This window comes from Poecilia reticulata, linkage group LG5, assembly GCF_000633615.1.
Source record: "Poecilia reticulata strain Guanapo linkage group LG5, Guppy_female_1.0+MT, whole genome shotgun sequence".
NCBI classification, from domain to species: Eukaryota; Metazoa; Chordata; class Actinopteri; order Cyprinodontiformes; family Poeciliidae; genus Poecilia; species Poecilia reticulata.
Window position 1 is genome coordinate 16,320,759 of NC_024335.1, and position 23,492 is coordinate 16,344,250.

At 40.6% G+C, this 23,492-nt stretch overlaps 2 protein-coding genes and 2 non-coding genes across 8 annotated transcripts in view; 2 read left to right on the plus strand and 2 right to left on the minus strand.

Moving 5' to 3' along the window:
- Positions 1-105: 105 nt before the first annotated feature.
- Positions 106-17,866, plus strand: eogt (EGF domain-specific O-linked N-acetylglucosamine (GlcNAc) transferase). Of its 3 annotated transcripts, none has more exons than XM_008409573.2 (16): positions 106-164; positions 1,635-1,894; positions 2,609-2,709; positions 2,847-2,955; positions 3,207-3,301; positions 3,376-3,480; positions 7,164-7,270; positions 7,516-7,619; positions 8,128-8,220; positions 8,981-9,052; positions 10,062-10,148; positions 12,337-12,405; positions 12,645-12,706; positions 13,519-13,638; positions 14,006-14,108; positions 15,495-17,866. In XM_008409573.2, exons 2-16 carry the CDS (start codon positions 1,688-1,690, stop codon positions 15,639-15,641), a joined length of 1,581 nt encoding a protein of 526 aa, XP_008407795.1. In that variant the 5' UTR covers positions 106-164; positions 1,635-1,687; the 3' UTR covers positions 15,642-17,866. The 3 variants fall into 3 exon arrangements, with proteins under 3 accessions (XP_008407795.1, XP_008407796.1, XP_008407794.1); XM_008409574.2 differs by lacking the exon at positions 106-164 and adding an exon at positions 174-637; XM_008409572.2 differs by lacking the exon at positions 106-164 and having other exon boundaries at positions 174-1,894.
- On the minus strand, positions 5,145-5,216 carry trnae-cuc (transfer RNA glutamic acid (anticodon CUC)). Its single transcript has one exon. It is a non-coding gene; the product is annotated as a tRNA-Glu (tRNA).
- On the minus strand, positions 5,734-5,806 carry trnar-acg (transfer RNA arginine (anticodon ACG)). Its single transcript has one exon. It is a non-coding gene; the product is annotated as a tRNA-Arg (tRNA).
- A 491-nt stretch (positions 17,867-18,357) lies between the features above and the next one.
- The window catches only part of tafa4b (TAFA chemokine like family member 4b), a 73,477-nt gene continuing 68,342 nt past the window's right edge, over positions 18,358-23,492 (plus strand). Inside the window, exons 1-2 of one of the 3 annotated variants that reach the window (XM_008409570.2) lie at positions 18,358-18,469; positions 18,541-18,672. The gene's annotated coding sequence lies outside the window, so the exon portion shown is untranslated. Of the gene's footprint in view, positions 18,470-18,540; positions 18,673-22,812; positions 23,476-23,492 lie in introns of those variants that run through there. The other 2 variants (XM_008409571.2, XM_008409569.2) reach the window with 2 other exon arrangements.

Consider the following 23,492-nt stretch of genomic DNA (forward strand, 5'->3'; position numbering starts at 1 on the left):
AATATGGTCAGATCCGCCGGATCCACTTCTCTGGCTGCAATGCGCGCTCCCGACACAGGGGGAACAGATTTTCTCAGGGGAACAGAATTTCTCACAAGACCGGTGTTATGGCCACCACCGGCATCATCGCTGCTTCAGTCAGAGACAGCAGGCTGTGTATTTAGGTAAAGCGGTTCCTAACCAACGCATTATTAGATTTATTTAGATAACCAGTGGTGGTTATTACTTGTGGCTGTAGTTGTGACTGTGCCATAGAAATGTATCTTATCTTTTCTGTCTTTTTGCGCTGCATTCACGGCACGGCAAAACTTCACATTATAAGGGTCTTCTCGCTTTGTTATGAACCAGAGCTAGATGTTAGCTATTTCGACGTTTTTATTTGGGCTTGTTAAACGTATCTGCTGCTTCCCGACGAAGAAATCACTTAAGTTATGCCTTATTATCACTGCATCCGTGTTGTGAATATTTATTTACATTTATAATGCTTTACTGAATGCTCTATGCGGTCCGCAAAGTTTTAAGTTAATTTTATTCAATATTACCAGTCGAAGTAAAGCTAGCTACAAGTAACATAAAAGGTAGGCGTTGAAAATAAAGTCGTGCTTCTCTCTGCCATTCACTGTAGAAGAAAATAACGGTAAGACGACACATTTCTCACTTCTGTAAGATAGGCACAGTGCTTAGCAATAAATAGACTTAATTTCGTGGTGTTATGGACGGAAACGTCAGTGTATTTTAATATTAGTTTCATAATAAATGTGCATAACCACTAGAAAGAAGCAGGTAAGAACTGAACAGAAAATGTGGCGTGGTTTTCAAATAAACCTCCAGCGCCCTGACTCAGAAGTTTGTAGAATCACCTTTTGCTCCAATTGCAGCATCAAGTCCTTTGGGGTTACGTCTTTACCAGTTTTCTACAATTACATAGTCAAAATTCACATTTGTTTTGTTTGCAAAATCAATAAGAAGCATGTCATCTTGGTGTGTAAAGGTGGCTCTATTAAAAAAAAAAAGTAATATTTTACAATACTGGAGTAAACGTACTGTATTATATCTTTCACTACTGGCTTCCTTAGTGTTACTGAACCATGTAAGCTTTTTCCACCCATTGTTTTAAAATATGCAGTATAAACAGTTTCTTACTTTCCCCTTCCTTCAGATATGAAACTGATTCATAGCTATTGTGGGGGAAATACAATGAGCTTGCTGCTCTACCAAAGGTTGCATTATAATTTCTAAGTCATCAGTCATTGACTTTGGAAGGGAAACACTTCATTGGCACAAGGCTGTAAAAACACCAACAAAGTCTGGACTTTTAACCAACTAAATTGGATCGTAAAAAATGACTTTTGTGTCACTGTGGCTTCTGACTTTCCCCCTTCTGCTCCAGCACCAGGAATCGTAGCTCCTTTGGACCCTTAAGTCTTTGTTGTGGTTGCTCAGACAAGAGTCGGAAAAAGGTCAGCGTTATTTCCTGCAACAACAGGACCTGTCCTTGTGCGGAGATCAGATCCGCCTGGAGCCACGTTCCCACACGCTTGCCTGTGCCCACATGCTCCTGCTCTGTGATGTGTTACTCTCCCTAACCGAGATCGCAAGGTGCAAGTCTGAGTGTGTCTTTCCTATTCTCACAGAGCGAGCTGTGAAGACAGACAGCCGTTTCATATGTCTGCCTGTCCTTCTGACTATGCTGCTCTTGGTAGCGCTGGGCATAGTTTTCCTTCCCCCCGCCGCGGTCAACATTGTGACGGCTGAGGTCACCGACCACAACCCGGCTTCACCCCTGCTGAACTACAGCAGGATCTCCTTGCCGCCGGAGCACATACCCTATTTTCTTAGCAACAACAAGAAGGTCACCAAGTTATGCCGCCAGGACCCACTCTGCCCTTTTAAAGTAAGATATGGTCTTCTGTTTCTCAGACTCTGGCACATCAAGAACATTTTTTATTTGTGTATGTATAGTATTCTAAGTTTTGCCCAGTGCTGTGAAAAAATATGTTCTTCATTAACACATTTCCTCTGTTTTTGGCTTCTTTGTCTCACCTAGATGTTTCAGGTTATCAGTCAAGCTTTAATTAATTTAATTAATCTAATACAGATTTTATATTCAGTTAAGTTTACCCACAGTTTTATTTGCTGTCGTCATTTTGGAGATTTATTTTACAGTAAATAAGGATTTATTTTGTGTGATGAATGAATTATGTTTTTCCACAGTGTTTCAAATGTAACATCATTCCAAATGTTAAATTAAGTAACGCTGTGCATTTATCCCATTTGTTTGTGTATTGATATTAATACACTTTGTGTATATTATTTATCATCATGTTTAGTTTCAGTTATATGCAACACATTTCCTATTCTATTCTATTCTATTCTGTTTTCACTTTGGGACAGTTTCCTTGTGCTATCATATAGATTAGCTAATTACCAACCTTTGTGTTTTCACCTCATATTTTTCTTGTTCTGTAGTTTAAAATGAATTCACAGGATGATCTGCTGTATTTCACCAGCAAACTTCCTGTAACTTCTTTTCGTTTAATCTCTTTTTGGTGGAGTGATGGATAGATAGAGCCTCTGTAGAGTAAACACTTTGTTTCCTTTGTGACAGGATGCTTTGCAGAATCCGTCGCTCTGTTGGGGCTACGAGAAAAACTGCGACGTAGAGAAACGCTTCAGCTATCCTGTCTGCACCAAGGTTAACTCCGGATGGTAACTGTTCCCAAGACCTCATTCACCAAATCGCATTTGATTCCTCAATAGAATTGTTATTTTAAGCTCAAGCATGTTCCTCACGCACATTGCTGGCTGCGCTTTCCCCTGATCTGCCTAAATCTTGAATGTGTCAGGGCTCGTTCGCTGGACGCAGCCCAGGAGCTTTTCTGGAAGCAGGCTGATTTTGGTTACGTCAAGGAGCGACTCTCTGAACTCAAAACACTCTGCAAGGCCGGCGAGCCGGTACGTCCGCTCATTTCCTTAGTTCTCACGAGCTTTCTGAGTCAACAGGAAAAAACAGGGAGTCCAAAAAAAACAGACTCACTGTTCAACAAAAATGTAAAGACAATCGGCCAGGAGTATTTTTTGCTGTCGCTAAGTAAGTCGGATGGAAAGGGTTACCTTGAGAGACGATCCTCTCTCCCAAACTCTGATAGATGCTTCGTGAAAGTCAATGAAACGTGATTCATTTTCATGGTGCTTTATTTCCCCAGGGAGACTCGTCATTAAAATGCAGCAGCTACGCAAGGTTCTGCAGGGCAACAAATCTGTACCTGGACTTGCGAAATCCACGCAGAAGTCACGAGAGGTCGGTGGCGTTTAGAAGCCGTTTCCCTTCCCCTAATAAAAGTGACCCGAATCTCGACCGTCTTTGCTCTCCAGGTATGACGAGGACTTTATCCGTACGGGGGAGATTGGCGGACGCTGCAAACTGAACAAGCAGGCGCTGGCAGCTGAAGGAGATCACAAGAGTCCTCTGCAGTCCTGGTGAGCGCCAGTCCGTTCACACACGCAAAGCAAACACTTCCTGTAGCGCTTTGATCTGTAGAAATGAGCTTGCAGCTTGTTACAGCTTTTTTTTTTTTTAAAGTGATAAATGTGCAGATCCCGAATAAGCCTGGATTTAAACTTTTACACATTATTCTTTAATTAAAGAAAATTGTACACTTGATAAATGAATATAGAAGGAATCATAATGGAAAAAAACAATTTCTTTAACAGCACAGAGAGACATACCTACTTTTTTCAGTCAAACATACGTCCATCACTAACAAACGGTCTTTACGAGAACGGAGTCGGTTTCACTACGTCTTAAAAAGTAAGAATCATATTTTATTGGTGCAAAACTTCAAAGTTTTATACAAATGAAGACCTGAAAAATACAATTTACCTTTTTAGCAATATCCCTGGTGCCCTTAATAAAACCTAGTTATTCAATGGAGGCCATTGGTGTGTAAAATAATCCCAGTTTAAATCCAGATGTTCCATAAATCCATGATGGAACACTTTGGCACAACTGCAGACTTACCAAGACGGGCTGGCCAGTGAGGGCTTTAGTCAGAGAAGCAGCTAAGAGGCTCACACCGAGATCAACGGCTCAGGTAGCAACTGGACCAATAGGAGGTCAGTCGGGCAACTACACAAATCGTGTCTTCACCCTGTCTGACCACACTTGGTTAGATCAAAAGGTTCTGTCTGTAGATGTGCAGAGCTGCTAGAGACGTACAAAAACATCTGCGGCAAAAGGGGGATGAATACAAATTAAACCCCCACGTATTGGATTTTTCATTCACATTACAACAATGTATTTTTTTTCCCTTCCAGCTTCTAATTACGTTGCTAGGTCACATAAAAACCCAATAAAAAACACTGATGTTTGTTGTGGTCGTGTGGAAAAATATGAAGAGAATCAAGTGATATTAATACTTTTTCAGCAGACAGGGTGTCGTGGAAAAAAATGGATTTTGAGTCACAACTGCAAAGTGCACAAAGACCTTTTAGTGCAATCTTTGTGCAACCTATAAGATCGATTTTTGACAATTGTTTTTCTCTTCAGCTGCCAAATATGAAATGAGGTCCTGAGGGCTCAACACAGTTCCTCTGTCAGCATGCTCAGACTGCAGGGACATTATGCATATGCTTATTATTTCACTATATTATAATCAATTGACAAGACGTCGCAACTTTGTCCGCGAAAAGGGGTTTATAAATAAATTACATTCACTAATTCGGTTACACAAACACAACCCAGATGGTTGCAGAAATGTTGACTGCACACAGCTGTCCTCTGAGGGAAATGGAGAATCCTCCCGAACTAGAATAAATAGAATAGATGTCAAAATTTACGACCTGCAGGCTTCAAGGTTGAGCATTTGGTCTCAACAGATGTGAAACCATGAATAGTCTGTAGTTTAACAGTGTGCATGTAGGGAGTTCATGTACATTATAAACATTTTAACACCATACCCATATACTCATTGTTTTAATGTTCCTCATTATTTACTTCTTTAGAAAAGACATATTTATCAATTGAATGTTTACTTTCACTTTTTCGCTATGTTGATCTATTGTATCGATCGCTGTGTCCTGAGGAAAGTCTTGTAATGTAACTCCTTTTTTATGTGTTATCACACCCACACATAAAATAACCATTCCCTGACCGGGAATCGAACCCGGGCCGCGGCGGTGAGAGCGCCGAATCCTAACCACTAGACCACCAGGGACCTGAAAGATTTTTTTGTGGTGGCCCATCTCACGCTCAGTGCTACTCTAAGGCTTTCATTGATTTTTATTGGTAAAGTGCCTTGAGACATTTGTAGTTGACACTATATATATAAACTGAACTGAAGTGAACATAGTGGGAATCCTCAGTGTAACAGAGACAGTTCTGGATTAAAATAGTTTAGACAGAACTCATGACTACAGTCAATACATCCATTATCATGAATTATGAAATAAGTTTTTAGAATTTTCAGAATTTCCACAGCATGTAGTTTTCTAATTGTATTTTTTTGTTTAAAGATGAAAGGAAAATTCTGTAAAAAAATTTAAAAAAAGTCTCTAAAAAAAGTAGGTAAAATAAAAGGCAGCAATCCTCTTTCCTAACATTGACTCTGAATAGACACAGTTTCACATATCCTATTTATTAGTGTGTCCGTAATAAAACTTTTTATTAATTTATGATGTAATAAACAGGAAGCCAGTAGGAAATCTACACATGGATTGAAAGAAGAAAAGAATCGAGCCAGCCAGGAGTCGAACCTAGAATCTTCTGATCCGTAGTCAGACGCGTTATCCATTGCGCCACTGGCCCTCATGTTAAAGTACTGCCTCCACAGAGCATTTAAAGGCCACGTGACTGAGCACGTGCTTTTCACAGGAGGGGGAGGGGATTTCAGGCACACCGACTCACAGCTCACATAACAAAGGACCTGTGGTTTCCCAAAACCCTGAACACGTTTTAGTTTCTATAAGACTGACCTTTGCTCATGAAATGCCATGTAAAAGTCATTTTATTCTCTCTTTTTTTGCTTCCGGCCTTCAAGCCTGTCCTCATATTTTAGACGGTATAGACATGATGACTATGAAATTATTATTTTTTTTAAGTAAACCCTTTATGACTTCTTTTTGTACAAGCAGAAAGCAGGTTTGTATCTTTATTTAAAGTGCTCGGGAAAAACATTCATACCTCTTAAACATTTTTAATTTCAATGTGTTTTAGTCAGATTCTTTTGAAGCAGTGCACATTTGTGATGTGAAAGGACACTCACTTTCTTACAAGCTAGAAAGTGTGGCAGGAATAATTCTTGCCACAAAAATTGTGGCAAGAAGTGTTGTCCTTGATGGCAAGCCTCTGCTCTTTCTTCCCAATGAAAGATTCAACTTTCACTGCAATTATAGCTGCCAGTGTTATGGGGTGTGTCTCTAATAGCTCTGCACATTTAGAGTGAGATTCTATTCAGTTCTCACAGAATATGTCAAGCTGAGCCATTCTAACACAAGCATGCTTGCAGTATTTTTTTTTAATTTACTTTTTTGAACCTTATATTATTTCTGCCTCACAGAGCACCCTTCCCTTATGATTCCCCTGCTCAGCTCCTTTAGACTAGCCAGCAGCAATTAGCACACACCTGGAGGAACTGCCCCTCTGCTGAGCTCATTATATCAGCTACTTCTCATTGCCATGCTGGTAAAAACGTTAGAGGCTTAATGGAGGAGCGCTGTTGTGATGACTTCCTGAAGGCGGAGTTTAAGAGACAGCGGACCTATTTCAAGGCGTTAAATTAGGAAATAAAATTTCTTTAATCTCATATTCGATGTACATAACATTTTTATAACTGGAGTTAACATACTATTATGCTATAAAATTATACTAAATGCCTGAAAAATACATATAAATGATTGGTCTCCTTTAAAGTAAACCATTCCATTGTAGCTCTGGCTCTATTAGTCTTGTCCTTCTGGATGGCAAGCTTCTGCTCAGTCTCAAGTTTTTTGCGCCAGGTTTTCTTTTCTATGTTAAACTTCCCCTTAGCTTTACATCATATGTGACCAATATTTCCACAGTGTGATTCTTTTACATATTTATCTTTTTTCTTTTCACAAATACAACATGATACCTTTTTGAAAGTGCAGAATGATGATGATCAAAGTTCATAACGTTTTTGTAGGTATTCTGAACTACAGACGTACTCTGAGCTGAACTTCCGTCCCGTGGAAGATGGCCACTGTGACATCATTATAGAAAAACCAACAGTTTTCATGAAGCTTGACGCAGGTGAGTCACTAACTGATTCACGTTCAGCTCTAGTTATTTAAACAAGCCAAGTAAAGATGTCTCAGATGTCCGTTTACATTGTGTTGCCAATCATTTGAACTAAATTGACGTGGTTGTTGCCTTCCTTTTTGGAGAGTTCAGAGTATTGTTTATTCGTTGTTTTCTTGCCCAAAAGAAAAAAAACAACAAAATCTTTTCAGTCATTATAAAAACCCTTATAGTGTTTTTTGTTGTTGTTCTAACAGGGGTGAACATGTACCACCACTTCTGTGACTTTGTGAACCTCTACATCTCTCAGCACATTAACAACTCCTTTAGCTCAGATATCAACATTGTCATGTGGGACACGGTGAGTACCAGTGGCCTCTCTTTACCATTTCATGAGGAATGAAAGTTTGATTTCCAATGTACACCATTATTTTTAGGGTTAAAAAGCAATTTGTGACAAGTAAGTCCAGGAATATTGAGTTGGCAATTTGTTCTAAGAAAATCTAAATGGTTTTCATCGTCCGTAGCATGTTAAAGTTAAGCAAAGGGTTTTTTTCTCTGGTGAATGCGTGTCTTTTTTAAGGGAAGAATGAAAAGAAGAACAATAGCAAGGTATACAAGAGTAATCAAAAGTCTCAAAATATTTTGGAAAAGTAGTGGAGACTGAACCTGGAGAGTGAGTTAATCCCAGCTCAGTATAGGTATGTAAAAATGTGGATTATGGTAAAATCTGTGTAATTTAAGAACTGAAAACTCACTTTGGAAAATAATTAGATTTTGACCTGTGAAATATGTTTGAACCTTATAGTTTAGATTTATTTTTTTCTGTTTGTTTTAATATCTGTGCTTATGTTTTTTTTTTATTCCAGAGTTATTATGGTTATGGTGATCTGTTCAGTGAAACTTGGCAGGCCTTCACAGACTATGACATCATCCACCTGAAGACGTATGACTCTAAAAGAGTGAGTCTAACCTCAAGTTTTGGTGCAAATTTGTTCTTCTTTTTCAAAAGAAAATATTAAATATTTACTGATTGTGACTGAAAGCTTATAGAGTAGAATTAAAATTTGCATTTGAATACATACAATATTCTTTGTATACCAAAATGTAATCAGGCCCCATAAAGTAAATGTGTAATAACTACAGATTTTATGCAAAAACATATTCCACATTAATCTAAATACAGCAAAACTCTCCAGAATTTTGTAATTATTTTTGTGATTTTTTATTTTTTTTTGCATGGAATGTTGCAATATATTTTCCTCATTAAACCTCTTCCAAAGTCTACTTATTGAAGAAAAAAACACACAGATTGGACACACAAACATTTTTATTCTTTAAATAATTTAATTAGCTCAGTTTTTATTGCTCACCATTTCGGTCATGGACCAATTTTTTTGTAACTATTTATGCTGCAAATGTTCCAATAATCTCAAAGTTACGCGTTGGCGTGAAAAATGTGGAGATCTCTTGATTTTGTGTGAATTTCCACGACTTCAGAATCACAACAAACTGGAGCGACTGAAAACTTGTTTTTTCCTAGCAAATCAGTAATCTCTAAAAGTACAATTAGGAATCAGTAATTAACATTTACATAAATAAATCACCCAAAAAGAAAGCATTAAAATACTCAAGTAAATACTGTTTGCATTACATGTATTCTAATAACAGTATTAATATTTCTCTGCCATGCCTTATTGATGGATTTCCGAACCTGTACAGGTGTGCTTTAAAGATTCCTTCTTCTCCCTTCTTCCAAGAATGAGATACGGTCTCTTCTACAACACACCTCTAGTAAGTTACTCTTCATGAATATGCAGCTGAAAACAGATACCGACATACACTAGAAAAAGACATTGTTTTTTCTCTCACTCTCTGACTACATTCTTTTTTTTTTTAGGATCACCAGAATTTTCTGAAATTCTTTCTTTACTTTATTCACAGAGTTGCATCCATGACTGAATTGAGGCCTACTTTTGTTTTATTTCCATTTTTTGTTTGATGTTCTGAAAATTCAGGGTTTTTTTTTACTTGCAAATAGATCAATAAAATTATATATTTTTTATATATATTTGCTGTGATTGCAGTAGAACTTCACATTTTAAATCCAAGTCTTCCAATAATTAATATTGCTGACCACTTGGCGATGTTGTTTGAACAGCCTAGTGCCGTTTTACCTCACATTTGCTTTAAATGTGCCTTACGCAGTTTGATTTCATGCTGAATATTCTGTGCATTGGCTAGGATCCACCCCCCACACACTTTTTTTGATTATTATCATTACTATTATTATTATTCATTGGTCTGTCTCCGGCACAAGCACGACAATATTAGGTTCAGTCAGAAACTTGCAATTTGCGTCAAATATTTATGTAATATATTCAAACCATCAGCAGGTTCCGTGTGCTCGGGTTATTTAAATGATAATTCCAAGGAGATCACTATAAAGATGATAGCATATAAATATGTGTTGTCCTGCGGTTCCAGCCTTGAGGTGTGAAATATTGCTAGGTCAGCCTCAAGCTGAAGCTGATTGCCCCTGCAGCATATGTCATGTTTTTATTCATGCCTTCACATTTAGAAATACTCTGCAGGAGAGTGTGCATGAAATTCTAAGACTTGTGTCAAGTGGATGGTCTCATGTGAAATTCATTTCACAGAGACAGGAATGTATGTTGCTAAATGTATTTGTGTGGTTAGATGTAAAAGAGCCTTACTTCTAAAGCGATTCAAATTATTGATTTTGAGGATATTAAAAGTGAATTTCATGTGAGTGAACAGGTTTGTCTTCTGCCGATTGCAGGTCACTGATTGCCACACTGAAGGGATGTTTAGGGCATTTTCTCAGCACGTCCTGCATCGGCTTAACATCCCTCAAAACGGACCAAAGGTAGGCGGGGGCTTTATGTGGAAAAAACGCAATTCTTTCTGAGATATGCATAGGCACTTTTTCATTAGGGCCTACAATTAAAACAAGCAAAATCTAAAGCAAAGCGGGTAATCTCACCAGTGAGCAGGAGCTCCTGTATTGTGCCTTGGGTTATGTTGCTCTCCCATTCTTTCAATACCTTCTAATCACCTAATACTTAATCATTTTGTGAGAGCCTAAACGTAAATGGATGCTTTCTAAAATATTTGCATACCTTCATGGAGGATAAAAAAAAGGTAGACGACTTATTGAAAGAGGAGGGAAACCCAGAAATCCTTCTGCCCAACTCCATATGTGGCAAGACAATCTCTGGCTTTATGGGATATAAAGTCTGTCCATCGAGTTTGGGATCCAAATCAGATACCTGGACCACCTCAACTAACCTCTTTGGATTTGGAGGACAAGAAGCTCAACTCATTGATTTAACTCCTTTAAATTAAGTTTTATTCTAGCTGCCTTACAGATGAAGCTCACTTGAATTCTCCAGAGTCGTAGAGTTTGTCCTTTCGGTCCTGCGATCCCAGCCACATGCTCTGAAAGCACACACTTTGTGTCAAATCCTTTGATCAGCTTGTACGATGTGACTGACAGATAATCATTTTGCACTTTATGACCATAAAGTGGTTGTTTTTTTGTTGTTGTTGTTTTTTCTTGTTGCAGGACGATGATCTGAAAGGGACTAATGATGAGTTCACTGACTCTAATCAGCTGTACTGCCAGGAAGGATTAGTACATATGGATCTATGGCCCTATTTGCTTCTAAAACCCAGCTTGCATATTGAGCAGCTCTGAGTTCCCAAGTTTTAAGGAATTATTTCATGAGGATTTCTAATGGAAAATATCTCTATCGCTTGCATTTGAGACCTGAAATGTCTTTTGGTCATGTGGGGTCCTGGATTCTGTTGACCTTGTCATTGCTGTGATTAACACATCAACTCTGCAGTGTTAAAAGAGCAAAGGCTTCACAGCTATAGTTACACAGTTGGGGCACAATCCTCCCTTCATCCTCTAATCTGTAACTCTGCAGAACTCAAAAGATCTTTATGGTGTCCAATTTAAAGCGATCAGATCTTTGTGACCAGAAAATCGTGTTAACCTCCTCCGTTCTTTGTAGCAGCTCATGGGTTATTCATAGCCGTCACCGAAAATATGATAAAAGTCTGTTAAGGGAGACATCGGTCTGTTGCTGATACCAGACCAGGAACTGATATAAATGACCTCTCTGGTCCAAACCCTTTCTGGACTTTTCTTCTTTCATCGCCAGATTAATGGTGTCAAGCAGTTACTCAAACTGTTGCTCGTCTCTTTTATGCCGTCTTCGTTCTCCTCAACCATCCTCTCTTCTTATCTCCCCTTATCGTAATTGCTGTACTGTGTTTTCACTTTCCCCTCAGTCAAAGGTGAGATTAAGAATTTCTGAAAAAGTCCATCCATCCATCCGTAGGCTGGTGCCTGTCCCTATCAGTCATTGGGCGAGAGGCTGCGTCAACTGAGGAAAAGAAGCTGAACCAAGTGATTTAACTCCCTGCTTTAACTAAAGCAGAGTTTGTCCACCTTAGAGATGAAGCTCACTTGAGTCGTAGACTTCGTCCTTTTGCTCCTGCGATCCTAGCCGCATGCTCTGAAAGTACACGCATTGTGTCGAACCCTTTGGTCAGCTTGTACCATGCGATTGACAGATCATCATTTCTTGTTGCACTGAAATTAAATCGAAGTTTTCTTCCATGAAGTGGGAGATCAAAGGTGTCCACACTTTTGCAACCAGATTTTTTTTCAAAAATTCTTCCTTTTTTACCAGATTTGTTTTGTTGTCAGGTGTACATAAAATCATATATTATGATTATATATTATATAAACTTGGAATTATACCACCTTTGAGAGCCACGTAATATTAGTGTAGAAGGTCTACCTGTTCATCATGAACTAAAGGTGGCAGTATAGACTAAAGAAACAAAAGGACTCACTGTTTTCCCCGTTAAGGAGACTTCTCTCAACATTTATAAATTACTCCCAGAGCGCTTCCAGAAAGCAGACCCTGCTTACTCTGTTGAAAATCAGACATGAGAACTTTGAATTATCAGCTGCTTTCCCATCAGCCCATCTTTTCTGGCCTTAGCTGATGGGTTATTGGTTTCGTCTCTGTTTTCAGGCGGGGCGTGTTCGTGTCACCCTGCTGGCGCGCAGCACAGAATACAGACGGATCCGAAACCAAGTGGAAGTGAGTTCAACACCGCCTTCCGTCTTTCTTCCTTTTTATCTCTGTTGCTCCTATTTTTCTTCATTGTCTTTCTGCTTCTCTCTCTGCCCTTTACTTAAACAACTCTTCCACTCTGTCATTGATTTGCTGCCCACCTCCATTAAGTGGCTGTTTAAAATCTCACTTGTGATAAAACAGTACAAAAAGGCTCGTGATTTATGTTGCGGCCGTTTGCTCACATCCTTCTGTTGCTCTCGCAGCTGGTCAATGCCCTCAAGACTGTTCCTCTGCTGGAGGTCACAGTGGTGGACTACAAATACAAGTGAGTTTCTGCTTGGCGTCGCTTTGTTTGACCGTAGCTGAAAGTTTCCCGCTGTAGACCAGTGGTCCTCAAACGGCGGCTCGCGGTCAACATCCAGAATAAGACATACATTTAGTTTTGTTTTAGTAAGCATTTTGATGATTAAATCCCTGAGTTCTTTGAGGCAGCTTAAAATTGCACTTTTCCCCCTTTTTAGGCTTTTATATTAGTTTTTAAGACATTGTTTAAACCCCCTCATATTTGTTGTCAATTTTTTGCAGACGTTTCTTGTCTAAGTATGTAAAGTTGGATATTTAACGTCTTGAAATCGGGGCTCTGTCTCTTTAAGAAACTCGAGTTTCCGAAACTCTGCCTTCAGGAAGTCATTAAAACAGCGCTCCTCTATTAACCCTGAGAAGTAGCTCATATAATGAGCTCAGCTGATGTGCAGTTCCCCTAGTTGTTTGCTAATTGCTGCTGGCTAGTCTGAAGGAGCTGAGTGGGTTGGTTATAGGGGAGGGGTTATCTGTAACGCAGAAGCTTCGAAGCTTGGAAACTGCAGCCGGAGCTAGGTCCACCTACATTCTAATATAATGTCAATTTCAAAATACTCAATTTTACATAATAATGCTCTTTTAAAATGACATTTTGTTTCCATATGTTTATTGTTTTGAGTGAAAAGAAACTTCTGAACATGAGAATGTGGGTTGATCGTTTACAGTAAATGAACCTTTGACTATTTGAAAAGTGTCTTTGTGGACCCTCAAAGAGTGAGTAGACGTTGTTCCTGACGTTGAGGTGGACAGATGTGGAAATCCTTGTGCGTCTTTCAGGGATGTTCCCTTCTTGGAGCAGCTGAGACTCACCCACAACTCGGACATCTTCATCGGGATGCACGGCGCCGGACTCACGCACCTCCTCTTCCTCCCTGACTGGGCCGTCATCTTCGAGCTGTGAGCGACGTTTCTGTTTCGATTTTACCGTCTGTGAGTGAATGTCAGTCGCGCTTCCGGTTCGGCGGCTTCCTCTTAATAAAGCACCTTCCAACCGCTCGGTGTTTGACTGTGAAATAGCGCCTAATTAATCAGCCACTCATCACACCTGGCAAGCCTGGGCAGACAAAACGCCCATAGGCTGTGTGTGTTTAAATGTGTGTGGTAGCTTAAGTGGCTTTTTTTTTTTTTTTTTTTTCACATTTATGCATGGCGCGAGGGAGAGAAGCATGATGGGCACACGTGCGATGAAGAATAGAAGACTGAGGGAAAGAGAGGCGTGGCGGAGAGAACAAGAGCTGAGTGTCGGCGTCTGTCTCTTTTTCAGATATAACTGTCAGGATGAGAGCTGCTATCGAGATTTGGCTCGCCTGCGGGGGATTCGATATGTGACTTGGCAGAAAATGGACAAAGTTGTCCCCCAGGACAAGGTAGGCGAAACTCCGGCACGAGCTGCTGCACTTCGACTTCATTTCCCCTTAAATCGCACGTCAATGCTACTTTACAGTGACTTTTGAGTGAAAAATGGGGTGTGTGTGTTTGATTGAACTGCTGAGTCAAAGTTCTTTCCAACCACATTTAGCTGAAATTAAAGCTGCAAATGTTTTTTTGGTAGAAAGTAGAACTTTACACACCTAAACACTGTGTTTGGCGGTCTGTAACAGTGGAAAACTGAAAACTAGACAGCTGAACATTTCTTGTAGCTCTTTCACTAAGACTAAATTTTGCAGGTAAGCCCAACCTTATTCATGCCCCTGGCAAGTTTAGATTTAAGGTTCTATTAGTTCAACCTGTAGGTTTCTGATAGGAAATAAAAAAGGCTCACTCGAAAGATGTTAAAACTATTTTGACAGAGTATATATATGTTTAAAAAATGCTGTTTCAATTTACATTTCAATAAACAAATTTTGAAAATAATTTATATTCTTCTCAATAGCCAGTGGAACAGTCGAGCCTTTGTTATAAGTGATGAGCCGCTTTTTGTTGTTTCCACTGGTATTTTGACAATTTATCTTTGACGATGGGTTCACATTTTTTTAATCTTTAGCTCCCTCCACAGATTTAAGTTGTGTTTCTGGCTGGGCCTTTGAAATAAGTTAACATTAAAATTCAAAGATTATTTTAAAATTAAATCGGTAACACTTTATTTGATGGGGTGTGCATGAGACTGACATGACACTGTCATATACATGACTTAACGCCTGTTATAAATAGTTATAAACATGTTATGAACATGAAGGAGTCTTCATGAATTTTTGCGACTGGTGTCATGAAGTGTCATTTGGCAAATGACACTTTTAATGCAAAGTTGACAATTTTAATGAACTTTTGATGCAAGTTTTAATGCAACTTTGCATTAAAAGTGTCATTATTTACTGAATGACTCTTCATGACAACAGTCGCAAACATTCATGAAGACTCCTTCATGTTCATAACAGATGTTATGTCATGTTTATGACAGTGACATGTCACCCTGTCAAGTAAAGTGTTACCATTAAATCTAACAATGAATATGAATTCATGTCACAGTTTTCAGATTTTTACTAGTCAAAAATCTTATTCCTCCCGGCTCGCAGTTCTTTGTGTTGGTAAAATCCCAGGAAAGTACATTGAATTTTGTGGTTGTAGTGTTAAATAAAAATAAAAAAAAACTCAAAATCTAAGATCGTGTTTGCAAAATATTATAGTTGCAATATGCGTTTACAGTCCCAGCACCCTAAACTTTTGTTGGCAGGTTGAAAACACAAACCCCCGCCCTGCTGTACTCTTCTATAAAACCTTTCTTTCGCTACACGTCTTCTCTCATGCTCTTCTAGGGCCATCATCCGACACTTGGGGACCATCCTAAGTTTACCAACTACTCCTTTGATGTGGGGGAGTTTATGCGCATCGTGCTGCAGGCGGCTGATTATGTCACCCGGCATCCCAAATGGCGGCGCGGCATCCGTCACGATGAACTCTGAAGCGTCTGACACCTGCAGCGGAGGCCTTTACTTGAATTTCAAGCGGAGTGTGTTTTAAGGGCGTTGCTAAAAGTTACCTCGCCAGCCGGCAAAATCTCAGTCGCCACAGTGTTACGTTCGCCACCTCCGGTCTGCTGCTCCGACGGATCCGGATGAAAGAAAGAAGTACGGCGACAGCTCCGGCTTTTGAGTAGCTTCCACCAGCCTTGTTAGTGTCGGATCAGTGGAAGGCTGCGCGGAGCTGAAGCAGCTGGAGAGCGATCAGACGCCCCCCCATGTTTCTTCATTACCTCCGCAGCAGCCACTACATTCCACGTCGTCAAAGTCGGTAAATGAGCAGCTGTTTCAGCACGCCTTCACGTGCGACGTCCCGTCCGCTTCCATCAGCGTCACGTTGACGGGAGCCTCTCGAGGGCTGTTGACAATCATGGTACAGTTTTTGCGAGCGCAGCCAGAGGAAACCAGCCGAATGTCAAGGATAGTCGCAACACATGGAGTGAAACACTTCCCCTGTTACTTTTAAGTTTTCACTTCGCTACTGAAGCGTAAAAATACATACATTGTAATCTCAGATCAATTTTACGAAACACTATAGGTTTGTTTTTACATGCGGAGCCTTGTGAAAGTGTTCAACATTATTATTATTTCCACATTTGTCACATTACAGCCACTTTTCACTGTATTTGATTTGTTTTTGTACTTGATAGAACTCAAAGTAGCACATAGTTGTGAAGTGGACTAAACCGATTCTAAATATTGTCTAAATTTTGTTAGACATGAAAATCTGCTGCCCCTAAATACAACCCAGTGCACCCAGTTTTCCTGCAGAGGTCCACAGCTCATGTGGAAGAATTTGGTGCGTCCCACACTTTTGGCTTGCAGAGAGGCGGTTCTACAAAGTATGAATTTAGGGGCCCATATACAAATTCAGACCACACTTCTCAGATTTTATTTGTAAAAAAAAAAAAAAACAACAACATAAAGGCAGTTCTTCATTTTCATTACACTTTACAGTAATGAGCTACCTTATGCTAGTTTGTGACGTAAACTCCCAGAAACTCGGACATGAATGTGTAAAAATTTAAGAGGTTTGTTTTCATTTGAAAGGTGCAACATGTGTGTAACATCCCAGTCTTCATTCATATTTTACTCTCGTTGTTTGGGTCCGGTTTCATGCAGGAACTGCGTCGTACTAAAGCCGTTTTCGCACTGCAAGGAACGGAACGGAACGCTTCAGTCCGGTTCCACCCGTACTGCAGCCCTGTTGTGTTTACATATAACTGAGGGCGGCATGGAAGCTGTACCTGACGTCATTATTCTTGAAACTAAACAATGGTTTCGCTGTAGTGGCCGAAGCCATTTCCTCAGAGATACGGCGGGAAACTTTCCCATTCCTCATTGACCGATCTGGCTCATTCTGTACTCGTTCATCAGGGAGTAAGCGGAGGAAAAAAAATTACCTCATCATGGGACCAGGGAACAGCAGATTATTGAGAGGAATTAATCGCAAATTAAATATAATAATAATAAAAATATTAAAAAGAGCAGTCTTCACAAAATACAGTAAGAACAGTTTAGTGAGAGCCAGCTAGACCCGATCAACGGCTGACTGCAAAACAACCAACGGCTGACTCTAAACCAATCAGCTGCTGAATTCAAAGCAGCCCCATTTGGCCGGACCGATTGGAACCACAGCCGGGTGGAACCGGGTCGGAAGTTCTAATGGAAACACGGTCTACTACTTTGAACCTGTGCCGTTCCGTTCCGTTCCGTTTCGTTCCGTTCCTTGCAGTGCGAAAACGGCTTATGTACACGTGATTCAAATATTCTCATCGCTACGGTAACTCTAAAAGGTAAAGACAGACCAGGCAGTCGGGAGGGTATTTCTTTTGAAGCATCAGTGTTAATGTTTGAGTTTTGTAGTTAGTATTATTAAAGCAAATTCAATTATGTGTCGCTGAAGTATAACACTCCAGACAGATTTGTGAGATTTTGTTTGTTTAACTTTGATTGTTACACATTTGTTTACATTTTAACTTTTGTCACAATCACGGTTGAAACTTTAGTTGTACATTTGATGCTGGTTGTTTTATGTTTTTAAACACCTTTGAGTCTCCAGATAGTGACATTATGAAGAGTCTGCTACGATCTGTAAGTTTTTCAACGCCCCTAGAGTGCTAATTAACATCATATATGATGATAATTAAGTTGAGGAAGAAGAAGAAAAAAAAAAAAGTACAACATGTGTGCAGTCTAATACAAAACAGAGTACTTTCATCTGTGGGCACAGTTTTGTTTTTTATTTATCAATGGTTTTCCTGAACTAGTAGACATTTTTGAATTCAAAAGCAGTGTGCTATTTTTGAAATAAATAATTCTTCTAAAATGCTGATGCGCACGTGTGTGAGTGTTTTTTTTTTTTGCTTGTTTGTTTTTGCGCACATTAGGTGCAACATCAAAGATTTAATTCATCTCAATTTAATCAATCCACTTCTGAAGTCTGACCTTGCTGGGGAGGAACCGGAGCGTCCGTCTGTTCGGTTCCTGCTGATGCCATGCGGCTCTTCGCTACTGATTCCTTTAGTTTAGAGAGCCGGGTTGTAAAAAGATTGAAAGCTCTTTCTTTGTTTTGATTGTCACCATAATATATATATATCTGAATAACCTAAAAAATCTGCTTGATTTAGAAGTGGCATGTCAACGCCACATGGGGGCAGTGTAACACCACGCATGAGGCGAGACGTCAAGCCTGCACTCTAGATTCGCTCCTGGCTGCTGCTACAACGGAGGCGCCAGGAAATAAATAATTTACAAATACAACTGAGCAGGTAGTGTTTGATGAGTTGCATTTTCTTACTGTATCACAATTTCTTTTTTCTTTTGTTTTCTTGTTTTGCAGCGGACGGTGGAGCTCCTGTGTACTATTGACAGGACGCCGAGCCCGTCTGGTTTGGACACCATTTCTGGCTCTGCTCGGGTTGACCTCGCATAAATGAAATACAGCTTCTTGAAGAAAAACACAAAAACCCAAGTATGTGTATGCTCAGTAACTCTCTGAGTTCTGAGTGGATGATGCAACGCAAAAAACGACTACGGTCATATCTGCTCATAAAGGTGTCAGGGGGTTTGACTTTTCTGCTCCTGAGAGCTCGTGCGCGTCTCTAGCGGCAGACGCAGAATATGCACACAAGCGCAGTTAGTGGTGTTGCTCCAACACGTTTTCATCTGAACAAACAGGAGTCACATTCTCTGCCTGAAGCCTCGGCTCGACGTTCTATCGATACTTTTAATGGTTGTTGCATTTAGTCGTGTTGCAGATAAAGTCTTAAGCAGATAAGCAGAACGTTTTCCTGCAACTCACAACCAGTTTGGTTGTCAAACCTCTTGCCTTATTTTCCCGCTGACATTGTTTTGATTGCCTAAAAGTGACCTTAGAGTTGTCTGTTTTTGCAATTTTCCAACATGACGATATAACGTCTCGTTGTTGAACTCTGTGGTTGAACATTTGCTCCCGCATCTCTAGCTTCTGTAGGCGTCAAGCTGTTCTTTTCATTTCAGTGAAGTAAAGAGAATGGCTTCCTACGTCTTAAAAATGGAGACCTTTCATTGACACATTGCAATGCACTTTAATGTATAAATGTTTTCTCACTAAAAACATGTTTAATGGCGCAAAAAGCACTAATAATGCACCAACTACTTTCCAGTTTAAAATGTTCCAAAAATATTAGAATCGGTTTGACTTAAAGCACAAAAATACCAACACAACACTGGTAGATGTGCAGATTGATGAATATTGATGTGTTTGTTTCTGTTAAGTTTTTCAGTTCTCTAAACGAACACTAGATGTTGGTAAAAATAAAAAAAAAAACAGTAGTTTGTTTGTTAAAAATGCATCGTTGCGAGGTCAGACGCACCAGAAAAAACACACTTCTGTTTGTTTTGGTGTATTGGTGTGTATTCACATACTTAGTAAAAGAAAGGCATTTCAAGTCTGTTAAACTGACATTTACCAGGGCACATTAGGTGGTGAATTTTTGTTTTTCGCTTGAGTAGCACAACACTAATATCTGATCAAGGTTTGCAGAACACAAACGGGCATGATAGGTCATATGTTTACATACAGGGAATGAGCAGCGACACCAGATCCTTACAGTGGTGTGGGACATTTTAATTTGAATTAAGAGCGAAGGGATAAAGGCTCTGCTTAACACTAGGAAATGGGATTCAGCCTAAATCTATTACAATCCACTCATCTTAGTGTGCCCATTTTCCCATTCATCCACAGAGCAGATCAACAGGGAGGTTAATGCAGGAATATTGATCTTAGAGGGGAAAGTATTCTTGAAGTTAAAAGTCGATTTTTTTTTTCTTCTTTTTTTTTGTCCGATGATTTCCTCCCACGGGGTGAGAGAGGATTATTCAAGAATAGGTCCCATAACTCCACATCACACGACTCGGCGAGACAAACCTCAGGCTGCATCACGCGAGCTTTTATGACAACACCTAAACGCAGCTCTGTCCAGAGCTTGAAAAGCCTGAAAGGACTGCCCTTCATTTTGGTGAAACCGGTAAAAAGAAGAAGAAGAAGAAAAAAAAAAGAACTACATATGTAAACGGGGGAGGTGTAAAAAGAGTGGGCTAAATTTTGCACCGCTCATCTGCGTCCAGAGAAAGTGTTTGATGCGGTTTTTCACTGATGCTATCTGGGCCATTTGATGAAGAGGAGATGAGATAAGTGCTGTGGGCTGTTGCCTCCATTAGCTGCCCGGCTTTAAGATAAAAGCAACCCCTGATCCCCACTGGGACGTACATGCTCTGTTCTGCAGATTCAGATTCAGCAGGAACTTTATTTCCTTCCTCCCCCTTTTCTTCTACAGCTGTTTGCTTGTTTGGGAATCTTTGCAAAAGAAAGAAAGAAAAAAACGTGAAGAAAAGCCCCGGGACAGTCTGGAGCTGTCCGTGGTGTTGAAACTGGGCCACCCTTTCGGTTAAAAGCTCTCTACCTGAATTTCACAACTAGGTCTTACAAAGTACCTCACTTCTAGCAAAACTACATCAGTGCCTCATCTACTCTCAGTTCAAAGCCAGACGGATCGATTCGCTATAGATCCGAGCAAAGATTAATCTGCTGAAAACAACACCGCTGCACTTTTTCTTTCTGTTTGCAGGTGGCACACTTGGTCCAAAAGGTGTTCTTAGGAACTTAAACAGCGTCGTTACCCCCCTACACCTCATCCAGGCGTATGTTGCAAGCCTCTGATTGCGTTGATTAGCTGCCGACGCTCTCGTTTACTCCTCTCCCCCCAAAAAAATCCCCCAAAAATACCTTTGACAGAAGCGGTACTGGCAGCGGGAGCGCAAGGGAGACATCCGAACGTATCGGATACCCCTCACCTCGGGTCGTTAGTGGACATCGATCTCTTCTAAGCCTTAATGACTGAAAATACAGCGCAGGACAATCAATCGGCATCAACACGCTGGAATATTCTGGGATGGGATAATTGATAGGCTGTCTCCCAGCGCGCAATGGAGAGGCTGCGGTGATTAAATTCTGTTTAACGTCTCGGTGGTGGTCCGTGTGCGCGCCTCTTTGTTTATGGGTGTGCGGTTCAGGCTCAGAGATGGGGGTCTGTGGTGGAAGGGAGTAGGCTTACATCATCGCGCATCTCCAAGTGTTGAAACCGGTACGCGGTCTGGAACATGACGCCGGGCCGGCTATTGTTGGACGAGCGATGAGGCACCTGAGCGGCTCAGCTGTCCATCTGTCAGGAACGCACTCCCCCTTCCTCGGCTCACACACGTGTACCTTCACACACACATATAACGAGGTGCCGACGAGTGACGGGTCACACACACATGGTGTCCTTGTGTTTGTGTAAAAAATAAATAAAAAAAACTGCCTCAAGGTGGAACTGTAAATATTACAAAGAAAACATTTGGATGGCTAATTTATGCCATTTCCAGTTGGTATTATGTTGCCTTTATTAGGTATAGATAGAGAGCAAAGAATGTAATAAATGTTTAAAGCGTTGCAGAGTTACTCACGCTTGTCTTCATTAAGGTAAAAATGAAATTATTCATAGCAATATAAATAGGTCAACTATTTATCAATAAACAATTAGTTCATTAAACTAGAAGTGATTAGATGTTAGGTTTTTTTTATGGTTCCCGGTGCATCATGAAGTAATCTGTGACTCAACAAGTGTAGATTCTGATTAGGTAGCCTTCTCTGTCAGTTTGAGTCAAAAGTCAGAACTCGGATCTGGGAATGATGTCACACTCAAATAAAGCGTGTTGTGGTTGTAGTTTGGTAAACCACAAGGATTTACCGAAGCCGTGGCTGCTAGGCAACCTTCCCAGTCTTCTCTCCCACAGTTCAGTGGGCCTCCTCATTGAATTTCAGTCTGGAAACTCTTTCGACTACAAATAGAATGTATCAAAAGCTTTTTCCCTCCTACCACCCCAAACGTAAACATGTGGAATCACTGGGATTTAAACTGAAACTTTGCGCTTTAGTCATGAATGACTGATATTGAGTTTTTCAGCAACAAATGCTGCTGCGTGGTTTGTTGTGAAACATAGGATGAACATGTGGAAAAGGCCCTCATGCCTCCATGCTAAGTATGGTTGAGGATCTGTCATGCTGTGGGCTTGTTGCTCTTCCAGAAACAATGAGACATGGCATAATGGACTACCAGAAATACAAGGAAATTTGAAATTAAAAACTTGTGCTCTTTACCAGAAAACTAACAGTGGGTCATCAATAGATGTTTTTCATACACATTTTCTATCCACAGAAATTAAAAACAAATTAATTTCAAGCCACTTATCTTGAGTGCAGTAGTGCCAGCTGCACTCTTTGACTTTCATGGGTAAGGCTTTGTGATTTATGAATCTTATTTGTATTTATTTATTTCACAATGGTCCACTTATTCGCATATGCATTTACTAATATTGTTGTGGCTTGTAATTTTGTAGTTGTTTGAAACTTTACTTATATATTGAGACGTTTCATTAAATGAATTTCGGCACATCTGGACTTCCATAGGATTTTTTTTTTTTAGGAACCCTGAACATTATTCGGTAAAAAAAAAAAAAAAGGGGCTCTTTAACATCTAAAGCGCTTTGATCTGCTCCGTCTCTACTCGGACCCGCCGGAGTCCTGGCTGCTGTGTGAACTACGTGACATCAGTGAGGGAGCAGAAGAAGCGTGGTGCGCAGCGGAGCCGGGTGAACTGGGCGGGCGCTGTTGCACGTGTTCTGAATCGGGGAGGTCGGGCTCGCATCGCGTTCCTCATGTCCAATCGATCCCCGCTCGGGAGGAGCGACGGGAGAGCATCAGGAGTATCACTCCTGCATCCCTGAATCCCTTCACTCTCATCAGCATCTCTCTCGGGCGACCGCGGCGCATCTCCGCGTCAGACTCGGGCAGCGGCTTGGAGGGAGGAAGAGGAGGAGGGGGTAAGAGGAACTTGTTTGGAGCCGGAGCTCGCCTTCGGGAGGGACGGAATTAACGCACTTCTTGGAGACTTTTTTTTTCCTTCCCCTCCCCATATCCAGTCTGATCTTGAGATGGGACTCGGTGAGATCATGGCAGCCCAGAGCCGGTCGCTATTGCTCACCTGTGCCGTTTCTCCGGCGCAGCAGTAAAGCGCTCTCTTCTCACTATTTTGTGTGGGATCTGGACAAAGAGGATCGGAAGGATTGAGTGAAGTCTGGAAGTTGAAGAGGAAAAAGTGACAAAAGTGCTCCACTTCTCTCTCTCTTTCTCTCTCTCTCTCACTCGGATCCTGTACAGTTGGCTCTGATCATGTCTTCGAGATTGTAGATCCGGGTAAGATGGCATCCCCC